The following is a 12,229-nucleotide window of genomic DNA, read 5'->3' as shown; positions in this document are numbered from 1 at the left end:
TAACCCCAAGATAACAGATAGCCAATAGTAGTACAATGAGGATGACTGAAAGCCAATGATGGGACCAAAATCTCATCTGATGTAACCAGGGAAGATTTGGGGAAGAGGAGGTAAATATACTGGGAAATGTCTCTCCCCCTCCCCCTCCACTGTCGAGAGATCAATTGCTATCCTGTGCTGTCCCAGACTTGAGGTGACCTGAGCATTACCGTAATCCCAGGGATTATAGATGACCTGCCCACCATCTGGCTGACCTCCGTCAGACGTAAATATCCCAAGGAAAGCAGATTAGCTGGGCTCACGTCAGGTTGAGGAGAGCTCAAAAACTGATGTGGGGAAGGATTAGCGTAACGATAACGAAGGCAAGTGGTTGTGTCCTGGTTAGCCACTGCCCCCTCCCAGAGCCCCTTCCCACTCCCATCCCACGTTCCGGATGGTTTGGATGAGGAGATTGCCGCAGGTCTCTTCTGAGAGATTGCTGACAGTCAGTTTGCGGTCCAGGAGTGAGGGGTGACTGGTCTCGGAAGGATGGCTTTCCGCAACAGTCCGTGGAGGAACCACAACAGCACCTTCCCCGTCAAAGAGTCTTACATCTCGGAGCAAGGAGAAACCATAATTGGCATCTACCTGCTGAGCCTGGGTATGTAGCATTGCCACTCTGCACGGGATTAGATGCGTTGCAGCACCCTTGCATGCATCACGTAGGATTGCATAGGTTAACATGCATTTTATTATCATTGCACATATTATATAGATTACATTATTTACGTAGATTGCACAGGTTACATGTGTAAGAAGGAACTGCAGATGCCGGTCTACATCGTAGACACAAAATGCTGGAGTAACTCAGTGGGCCAGGCAGCGTCTCTGGAGAGAAGGAATAGACGATATTTCAGGTCAAGATCCTTCTTCAAATTGCACAGGTTACACGGGGATTATACGTAACTATATAGATTTCATTAGATTACATGAAATAACACAGGGAACATTTACTCTACATATGCAAACTACATTGTATTGTATTGTATTGTATTGTATTGTATTCAAATTTATTGTCATTGTCTCAGTTAGAGACACCAAAATGAATTTCCCTTACAGGCAGTATCATAAAAATAAAAATAAAAATAAATAAATAATAATAAATAATAAAACATATTAAAAATAAAATAGAATTTTTTATCGCTGTTGCGGTCGGGAGCCAGTTTAGAGGGTCAGCAGGGAGGAGGTGTTGTGCCCACTCGGTTAGAATTGGTCCTAACATTTCCTCCACTCTGACCCTCAGCAATGGCACCCCTCAGGAGGGTGGGTGAGGTCAGTCAGCAGACGATGGTTAAAATATTACACACACACACACATTCTCTCACACACACATTCACACACACTCTCACATACACCCATACTCACATTCACACAAAACGCAGTCTCACACACAAACACACATGCTCACAGACATACATTCTCACACATATTATACACGCACACACACACACACTATATCTCTCACACACATGCAAATACACATACTAACACACAAACTTCCATACACTCTCGCATACACACACGCATAGAGTCTGACACACACACACGCATGCGCACGCACACACACACACACACACACACACACACACACACACACACACACACACACACACACACACACACACACACACACACACACTATTGTGCAAACCAGGCAGGAGTCCTGTGCTCAGTAATCAATGTGCTCCCTCTGTGTCTGCATGCAGGCTGGTTATCCTGGTTTGGAAACAGTGTGGTGATGTTTGTGCTGTTCAGACAGAGGGCAACTCTACAGCCACCAGATTACCTAACCTTTAACCTGGCCATCTCAGACGCCAGCGTTTCCCTCTTCGGATACTCCCGTGGGATTATGGAGATTTTCAATGTATTTCGAGATGACGGTTTCCTCATCACATCCATATGGACTTGTCAGGTAAGGAGCTCCCGCAAGCAGGGTCACGATTCTTCCCTTTCACACTTTGTCCATGGCCACAGGCATGGCCCAGCGAGACGTAGGCTGAATACAAGATAAAGACAGGAAAACGATCTATCCCAACCGCACACCTTGGAAGACCTGGGAAACTCACACCCTGCCGAAACCCAGATCCGGGACTTTCAAGAAGGATGACCCTGTAAGATATAAGAAGGCCAAGTCCAATCTCCACAAGGCTGCCAGGGATTCCTCAAGAAGGTTCCAAAGCAAGGTGGATGCTCAGTGCAATGAAGCAGATGGCAGGTGCCAGTGGCAGGGCCTTAATACCATCATAGACCACAAGTTGAAATCAAGGGAGATCTCTGGCCTCCAAGCATCACCAGATGATCTCAATGCCTTTTACACCCGTTTTGAACAGTCAAACAAAGTGCCAGCAAGGCTCCCTCCCCATCCCCACTGGATCTGCCCCTTACATTGTGGTGGAAGAAATCCGATTTGCTTTTATGAGGGAAAACTCTTGGAAAGCGATTGGCCCGGATGGAACTTCTCGTCTAGGTCATAGAGTCATATTTGCCCAAGGTGGGGCAAGATTTAGGGCCAAGTGGCTTACACTTGCTTCTATTTTCTGTGTTCCTTGTCCTCTGCTTCTTTGCTCCTTCTTCCCTCTCACTCTCTCGATCTTCTCCTCGTGTTACCAGAGCCATTGCCAAAGCCATGAGATAGCATCACATGTTGCTATTACCTTTACAGGCTGATGGATTCCTCACGCTGCTCTTCGGTCTGGTGAGCATTAATTCACTGACAGTGATCAGCATCGTAAGATACATCAAAGGCTGCCATCCATACAGAGGTAACATACAGTTTCCATGTCATTCAAGGGGAATTCAAGGGAGATGGGGATTGGAGATGGTGCTGCAAATTGGAATGGAAACGCGAGAATGGGGATGGTGTAATAATGGGTGGAGACTGGGAGACCAGGATGGGGATGGGAGGTAAGTACTGGGAGAATATAGTGGCAAGGAGAAAAGGGATGGGGAAAATAGCATTGGGAATGTGGTTTCGTGGATTAGGTGGGACAATGGCCATGGGCAAGTGGCACTGGGAGAATGGGAGTGGAGATGGTGAAGCAGGGAGGAAGATGAAGAAGGGAATGGAAGAATGTGTGTTGGAGAAATGGGTTAGGGATGGGTGGTGAGTAGATTGAGAAATAGGCTTGGGAATATCACCAGGAGACAGCGTTATGGGAATATGATGGGGAAAAGGGAATATAATCAGGTCAGGAAGGGACAATGCAAATGGGTTTGGCGATAGAAGAATGAGGATGAAGATTAAGATGATGAAATGGGGTGGGGATGGAAGTATGGGGATGGGGTTAAGGGTGGCACTGGGTTTGGAGATGTAGATTAGCGATTGGATTTCAAGATTAACTGATGGGACATGTTTAGCCATAGATGAACGAGGAAGGGGAGTTGTAGAGGCAGGGGTGTGGATCGCGGCACTCAGTCTAATCCAGGTGTGATGTTTCCACAGCTCACTGTATTGGCACTGGGAGTATAATGGTGTCACTGAGCCTGATCTGGGCTGCTGCTCTCTTCTGGTCGGGTGCCCCGCTGTTTGGCTGGGGCAGTTACACAGGTGGGATCTCCCCGTTACCCCGACGGCTCCTGTAGTGATAGACTTATTCATGGCAAAAACACACGTGGAAAGTCCATACGAGTGATTAGAAACAACATCCGTAAAATAAAATCCCTTGGGTATTTTGATTATTAGCGAGGAAAGTATCTGAGACGGAAAGTAGAACCATTTGATTGTCAAGTATTTGAACTGTTAATAGAATAGAAGAATAGAATAGTTTCTTTATTGTCATTGTAACATGAACCATGTACAACGAAATTGTAAAATGTCAGCCAGTCAGTGCACCATTCAAACATTTCTAAAAGCTAACGATACATACAAGGTAAAATATTTTAAAAAAAGATAAACAACTAAAATAAATATCATAAAAATAGCACGCATAAACACCCAGCCCTACATCCTTCTGTCGAAGAAGGATGTAGGGCTGGGTGTTTATGCGTGCTATTTTTATGATATTTATTTTAGTTGTTTATCTTTTTTTTTAATATTTTACCTTGTATGTATCGTTAGCTTTTAGAAATGTTTGAATGGTGCACTGACTGGCTGACATTTTACAATTTCGTTGTACATGGTTCATGTTACAATATCCCAACATTAACCCTAAAACTGGACTGTTCATCCCAACATTAACGTTTAAGAAACATTTAGACAGGTACATGGATATACAATAGACAGACAATAGACAATAGGTGCAGGAGTAGGCCATTCGGCCCTTCGAGCCAGCACCGCCATTCAATTTGATCATGGCTGATCATCCCCAATATGTGCCCCGTTCCTGCCTTCTCCCCATATCCCCTGACTCCGCTATTTTTAAGAGCCCTATCTAGCTCTCTCTTGAAAGCATCCAGAGAACCTGCCTCCACCGCCCTCTGAGGCAGAGAATTCCACAGACTCACCACTCTCTGTGAGAAAAAGTGTTTCCTCGTCTCCGTTCTAAATGGCTTACTCCTTATACTTAAACTGTGGCCCCTGGTTCTGGATCCCCCAACATCGGGAACATGTTTCCTGCCTCTAGCGTATCCAAGCCCTTAACAATCTTATATGCTTCAATTAGATTCCCTCTCATCCTTCTAAACTCCAGAGTGTGCAAGCCCAGCTGCTCCATTCTCTCAGCATATGACAGTCGTGCCATCCAGGGAATTAACCTTGTAAACCTGCGCTGCACTCCCTCAATAGCAAGAATGTCCTTCCTCAAATTAGTGGACCAAAACTGCACACAATACTCCAGGTGTGGTCTCACTAGGGCTCTGTACAACTGCACACTAGGGCTCTGTACAACTGCATAGGATAGGATGGGTTTGGAGAGATATGGGCCAAATGCAGGCAGGTGGGACTAGTGTAGCTGGGACATGTTGGCCAGCATTGGCAAGTTGGGCCGAAGGGCCTGTTTCCACACTGTATGACTATGACTATAATTCTATGAACCCTGAAACAGGACTGTCAATCCCAACATCCCACAGTTAACCCTGAAACTAGACTGTTAATCCTGAGATCCCGACGGAGATGCAAGGAATTGCAGATGCTGGAATCTTGAGCAAAACACAAAGTAATGGAGTAACTCAGCGGGTCAGTCAGCATCTTGGAGGGTACACAAAATTGCTGGGGAAACTCAGCGGGTGCAGCAGCATCTATGGAGCGAAGGAAATAGGCGACGTTTCGAGCCGAAACCCTTCTTCAGACTGATGGGGGGTGGGGGGGAGAAAGAAGGAAAAGGGGAGGAGGAGGAGGAGCCCGAGGGTGGGAGGAGACAGCTAGAGGGTTAAGGAAGGGGAGGAGACAGCAAGGGCTAGCAAAATTGGGAGAATTCAATGTTAATGCCATACGGACGCAAGGTCCCCAGACGGAATCTGTGGTATCGAGTCTGGGTAAGGATGTGGTTGTACAGTTGGAGGGCAGGGGGGATCACAGAGGGTGTGGAGGGAATGGACAGGGGACAATTCGGGTCGGGGCCTTTCTTCAAATTGATTATTTATGGAAAGGGGAGGAATGCTGGAAAAGTGAGGTGGTGGTGGGACAAAGCCTAGCAAGTGTAGGTGGATACAGGTTGGGGGGGGGGGGGGGGTTGATTGGCAGTGGGAGTGTGTGAAAAGGTTCAAAGTGAGGAGACAAAAGGTGTCAGATAAGGAGAGAGGAGTGAAATGTAATGCCAGAAGGAGCTGCCAAGTGAGCTATTCATTGTTATGCTGTCAAGAAATCATTCCCCTCTATACCACCATCTTCTATTTTCTCTCATAAGGAGTAGAATTAGGCCATTCGGCCCATCAAGTCTACTCCGCCATTCAATCATGGCTGATCTATCTCTCCCTCCTAACCCCATTCTCCTGCCTTCTCCCCATAACCCCTGACACCCGTACTAATCAAGAATCTATCAATCTCTGCTTTAAATTCTCTCCGTGATTCCTCTTCACAATCTTCACTCCGCCACAGACCGCCTGTACGGGACGTGTGAGATAGACTGGGCCAGAGCAATGTTCTCCACCGTTTACAAATCCTACATCATCTCTGTCTTCACCTGCTGCTTCTTCCTGCCCGTCTCCGTCATGGTCTTCACCTACGTCTCCATCATCAAGACGGTGAAGTCCAACCGCGCGCTGGCCGTAGACGGTGGCGTGGGAGAGCGCCAGAGGAAACTGGAGAGGGACGTCACTCGGGTGAGCCTTGCCCCTGTGTACAGCACCATGGAGTGGGTGGGCAAATGCCCCCTACCCCTTGCCCCGCTACCTCTTGCCCCCAACTCCGTCACGTGGACCACAGGCGGGAGTCGGAGTAAGTGTGTCACGGAGGGGAGGAGTGTGTCATGGGGCAGCATGAGTGTGTCAGAGAACAGGACACATGTGGCATTGGTCTTGGTGAGTGTGTCACTGATCCGGGTGAGTGTGTCACTGATCCGGGTGAGTGTGTTCCTAGCGTGGGTGAGTGTGTCACGGGTTGGTGAGCGTGTTCCTGGCCTGCATGAGTGTGTCATGGGTGCGTATGTGAAGGGTCTGGGTAAATGTATGACGGTGAGTGTGTTACGATTCTGGGTGAATGTGTCAAGGGTTTGCGTTTGTGTGTCACAGTTCTGGATGAGTGTGTCACAGTCTGGGTGAGTGCATCACAGCCTGTGTGAGTGTGTCACAGACTGGGTGAGTGTGTCGTGGATTTGGTTGAGTGTGTCATGGGTCTGGGTGAGTGTGTTCCTGATCCGGGTTGAGCGTGTCACAGTCTGGGTGAGTGTGTCACAGTCTGGGTGAGTGTGCCACAGTCTGGGTGAGTGTGTTCCTGATCTGGGTGAGTGCGTCAGTCTGGGTGAGTGTGTCAGTCTGGGTGAGTGTGTCACAGTCTGGGTGAGTGTGTTCCTGATCTGGGTTGAGTGTGTCAGTCTGGGTGAGTGTGTCACAGTCTGGGTGAGTGTGTTCCTGATCTGGGTTGAGTGTGTCACAGTCTGGGTGAGTGTGTCACAGTCTGGGTGAGTGTGTCAGTCTGCATGAGTGTGTCACAGTCTGGGTTGAGTGTGTCACAGTCTGCGTGAGTCTGTCAAGTCTGCGTGAGTGTGTCACAGTCTGGGTGAGTGGGTCACAGTCTGGGTGAGTGTGTTCCTGATCTGGGTTGAGTGTGTCACAGTCTGGGTGAGTGTGTCACAGTCTGGATGAGTGTGTCACAGTCTGGGTGAGTGTGTCACAGTCTGGATGAGTGTGTCACAGTCTGGGTTGAGTGTGTCACAGTCTGGGTGAGTGTGTCACAGTCTGGATGAGTGGGTCAGTCTGGGTGAGTGTGTTCCTGATCTGGGTTGAGTGTGTCACAGTCTGGGTGAGTGTGCCACAGTCTAGGTGAGTGTGTCACAGTCTGTGTGAGTGTGTCACAGTCTAGGTGAGTGTGTCACAGTCTGTGTGAGTGTGTCACAGTCTAGGTGAGTGTGTCACAGGTGCTCCCCCTTCCCCGTGGTGTAGCTGGGATACTGGGTAAGGGGGTCGGGCTGCAGCTGAGCGGGGCGACGTGTGGTGGGAATGGATGGGCGGCAGGGTTGACCAGATTGTCCTTGGGCTGCCGTGACCACCTCGCTTCTATATTTAAGAGGGAGTTAGATGTGGCCCTTGTGGCTAAAGGGATCAGGGGGTATGGAGAGAAGGCAGGTACGGGATACTGAGTTGGATGATCAGCCATGATCATATTGAATGGCAGTGCAGGCTCGAAGGGCCGAATGGCCTACTCCTGCACCTATTGTCTATGTTTCTATGTTTCCCCCCGCAGGTTTCCATGGTCATCTGCACGGCGTTCATCGTGGCCTGGTCTCCCTACGCGGTGATCTCCATGTGGTCAACAAGTGGCCGCCACGTCCCGGCCTTCACCAGCCTGCTCGCCAGCCTCTTCGCCAAGTCCGCCAGCTCCTACAACCCCCTCATCTACTTCGGCATGAACTCCAGGTTCCGCCGGGACGTGTGTGCGCTGCTGCCCTGCGCCGCCGGCAAGGAGGGGGTGAAGCTGAAGCGGGTGAAGCGCTGCCCGGAGCTGGAGATGGGGATGAGCCCGGAGCCCGAGAGAGCCGCTGCTACCGGGGCCGCTGCCGGAGCCCAGCTCCCGGGGACCAGCGACATGGAATGGTCCCACCTCCCCAACAGCCAGAACTCGGGCTACGAGTGTGAGAGGTTGTAGACACACTCACACTCACACACACTTGCCCCACCGCTGTGTCAGCCAAAGACCATAGAAGCCTCTTGCTCTAGTATCTTTGGTGTCAATGAGGCTGGGTTTATCCCAACACTGGCAATAGGAGGCAGCACCGCCGACTCACCAGGACAGGGCTCTGCACTGCAACGTGCGCCTTGTGCAGGGTGCATCACATGTACTGTACGAGGATTGTTTCTTGGCATTGCCTATGATCAAGTAGAAGGCACAGCGACAGCACTAGAGATAATATTATGTTATAGGGACCATTCCATACCCTCAATGTGTGGGGATGTGTTTACAACGGTATTGATCTCATTTTAAACCTACACTGGGTGTGGATGGGACCATTCTACACTGCATTGAGCCTGTAACATCACAGAGAGGGGACCATTCTCTACCACTGAACCTATTACAATATAGAGCCCGTTCTCTACCACAGTGTGAGCATGGGTCTCTAATACCATAGGGTCCATTCAAAACTGCATTTAGTCTGTAACACTTTCGACACATGTGGACAGGGGTCTCCCCATATCATTCGCCAGCCCTGAGCCTGGGACACATTCCCTCTTCAACAGTGTGGCCTTTCACAATGCACCAACCCAGATCATTGACAATCCCTGAAGAGAAGAAAGCAGATCAGTGCAGTGACATGAAATGATGAATGGCAGATTTCTGGGTTTACCACTTAAACATTTCATTAATCTTAAGGTAATTTTCATCTAACTAACATGACTGTCTTTCAATAAAGCAACAGGGAAGGCCAATATGAGGTTGATGGTGTGTGAAGTACTTATGGACTTCCAGAAGAGATTTTAACACTGGATTTGATCAGGATGTAGAGAATCTGCGGCAGAATGGTAATCGGAGCACAGTATGAAAAGTTATTTATTGGACTAAAGGAGAATGCACAATGGGGTTTACCTGTTCTTGTTTGTATATATTGGCAACTCCAGTTTGGTTTCTGGTCAATGATATTGTCAGTGGGGGATTCAGTGTCGGTAATGCCTTTGATCTTATAGAAACATATAAAATTATAAAAGGACTGGACAAGCTAGATGCAGGAAAAATGTTCCCAATGTTGGGCAAGTCCAGAACCAGGGGCCACAGTCTTAGAATAAAGGGAAAGCCATTTAAGACTGAGGTGAGAAAAAACTTTTTCTCCCAGAGAGTTGTGAATTTGTGGAATTCCCTGCCACAGAGGGCAGTGGAGGCCAAATCACTAGATGGATTTAAGAGAGAGTTAGATAGAGTTCTAGGGGCTAGTGGAATCAAGGGATATGGGGAGAAGGCAGGCATGGGTTATTGATTGGGGACGATCAGCCATGATCCAAATGAATGGCGGTGCTGGCTCGAAGGGCTGAATGGCCTCCTCCTGCACCTATTTTCTATGTTTCTATGAATGTTATGGGGTGATAGCTGGATTTTCAGCATTGGATGTCGTCAGTGACTGGAATTGTGTGACATGAATGTTACATGCTACTGATCAGACCAGACCTTGGGTCTTGCTGCATTTGGTTGTGGGCTGCTTCATTATCCGAGGAGTCGCGAATGATGCTGAACATTGTGCCATCACCAGCGAATGTCCCTACGTCTGACCTTACAAGTGAAGGATGGTCATGGATGAGGCAGCTGGAGATGGTTGGGATGAGCTGGGAGTGGTTGGGCTGAGCTGGAGATAGTGGGGCTGAGCTGGGGTGGTTAGGCTGAGCTGGAGATGGTGTGTTGAGCTGGAGATAGTGGGGCTGAGCTGGGGTGGTTGGGCTGAGCTGGAGATGGTTGGGATGAGCTGGGGGTGGTTGGGCTGAGCTGGAGATAGTGGGGCTGAGCTGGGGTGGTTAGGCTGAGCTGGAGATGGTGTGTTGAGCTGACGGTGGTTGGGCTGAGCTGGGGATGGGTGGATCGAGCACAGTGACCATGGGACTTTGTGCAGAGATGTCCTGCCCCTTGTTGCTTCATGTTTCCAAACAAGTCACATTATTGCTGGATCCCAGCTTCAAAGAGAAACAGCCTTATCCCCTTTGTGGGCAAACTGCAGGACTTTCAGCAAAATTAACGTAACCATTTCCATGGGAACAGGAGAACATTTAGTGTTTTAAGATTGTTTCCCTGTTGAGGTGGATAATGTGGATGTATACCTCACTTTCATTTTGTGTTATTCTCCGTATCATTTAACATCTTGCCCTATCAAAATCAGCAATCAGGAACTGTAGATGCTAGTTAACACACAGAAGTACATAAAGTTCATGTGGATATCAGGCAGCATCTCTGGACAGACTGGTCTGAAGAAAGATCTGGACCCAAAATGTCACTCATTCCTTCTCTCCAGTGATGCTGCCTGGCCCGCTGAATTACTCCAGCATTTTGTGCCTATCTTTGGTGTAAACCAGTATCTGCAGTTCCTTCCTACACATCTCTGGACAATATGGATAGGTAACATTTGGGGTTGAGACCAATACTATCAAAATCATATTTTTCTCTATCTCGAAATTCTAAATAACTGCTGAGATTTGTAGTTTTCTTAAAGCGAGTTCCAGATTTTTATGATGCGATAAATTGTTACTGAATAGTCCAGGCTGTAATTGAAGATTTGTTCCCTTATTACAAACTCTCCCGAGATAATAGTTTCACATTATAGCCCCATTACATCCTTCAAACGTTTTAAAACATCTCCCCATGATAGATTTGAATAGTTTGGAAATGTATAGGTCATTTTTAATGTATTTAAATACCAAAACATCGACCATAATTACTGAAGCTATCTGGGCAAGTTGTGTTTATACTGTGTTAACCTTTGAAAGAACAAGAATGTTGAGCTCTTGTTCAAAAATAAAGTAACCTTTTATTTGAACAACAAAGTGAAGTGGGTGTATGATTTGTGGCTTATTCATCTTACAGATGAGACATCAGACTGAGGCGCCCTTGTAGGCAGGCGGAATAATCCCATTCAAAGAAGAATAGGAGAATTCTCCCCAGTGTTCCAACCAATACTTATGTGCCAGTCAACATCTCTACCAAATAGATTATATTGTTACTTTTCATTGCATCAGTGGCTGGTTTACACTACTTGCAAATGGCAGAAGCATATTAAGTCACTCCAGACCTCATCAACCCAATACTAAAGGACACAAAGTGCTGGAGTAACTCTGCAGGTCAGGCAGCATCTCTGGAGAACATGGATAGGTGACGTTTCGGGTCGGGACTCTTCTTCAGGCAAACAGTAGTACCTCTCTGCACTTTCTCTGGCTCCTGTAAATAGTTCCTTCTCAAAGATTTGTCCATTTTCTTCCCAGAATCCACAGTGGGATACTTCCTCAGTTACTGTCTCTGTTGTACTCCCTGTTCATTAACAGTTCTCCACCCAAAGGGATTTCTCCGAGTCTTTCTCTTTGCGATTAGCCTTTAATCCTGAGCGAGGTTTAATCCGTCAGACTCCCCATGGTCTGGTCACTTATCTTGTTGCTGTTTGTCAATCTTGCTGTGATGTTGCCACTGGGTTTAACCTTATTTCAGCACCGACTGCACTTCAAATGAGCCTCTGACATTAGCATGCCTTGACTTTGCCCACGGGGCTGTGGGAATTCAGATCTGTCTTGTATATGAAGGAACTGCAGATGCTGGTTAAACCGAAGATAGACACAAAAAGCTGGATTAACTCAGAGGGTTAGACAGCATCTCTGGAGAGAAGGAATAGGTGACGTTTCGGGTGGAGATCCTTCTTCAGACTGATCAGATAAGTTCTTCCCCGCTCACACACTACAGAAGAAATAGTTTTTTTCCTGATTTATCTACACTTGTAATCATTTTCAATTCCATTATCAGACCCTTTTCTGATAGAAACCACTTTAACTGTTCATGATAACTAAAGCCTCTTGCCTGTTGGTATTCTTTAGTCAGAGGGTGGTGAATCTGTGGAATTCTTTGCCACTGAAAGCTGTGGAGGAAAAAGTCAATGGATATTATTAAGGCAGGGATAGATAGATTCTTGATTTGTATGGA

General features: G+C 47.5%; 1 protein-coding gene across 1 annotated transcript; it reads left to right on the top strand.

Annotated features, from left to right (window-relative positions):
- The first annotated feature begins 528 nt into the window (after nt 1–528).
- LOC116973779 (opsin-5-like) lies at nt 529–8,218 on the top strand. The gene is made up of 6 exons (XM_033022086.1): nt 529–640; nt 1,746–1,951; nt 2,702–2,801; nt 3,482–3,586; nt 6,014–6,237; nt 7,817–8,218. The coding sequence occupies exons 1-6, from the start codon at nt 529–531 to the stop codon at nt 8,216–8,218; spliced, it is 1,149 nt and encodes a 382-aa protein (XP_032877977.1).
- Nucleotides 8,219–12,229: the final 4,011 nt, after the last annotated feature.

The sequence above is a fragment of the Amblyraja radiata genome, chromosome 5, assembly GCF_010909765.2.
Source record: "Amblyraja radiata isolate CabotCenter1 chromosome 5, sAmbRad1.1.pri, whole genome shotgun sequence".
Taxonomy (NCBI): Eukaryota; Metazoa; Chordata; class Chondrichthyes; order Rajiformes; family Rajidae; genus Amblyraja; species Amblyraja radiata.
Note: the sequence above shows the minus strand (reverse complement) of the source record. Positions and strands in the feature narration are given on the sequence as shown.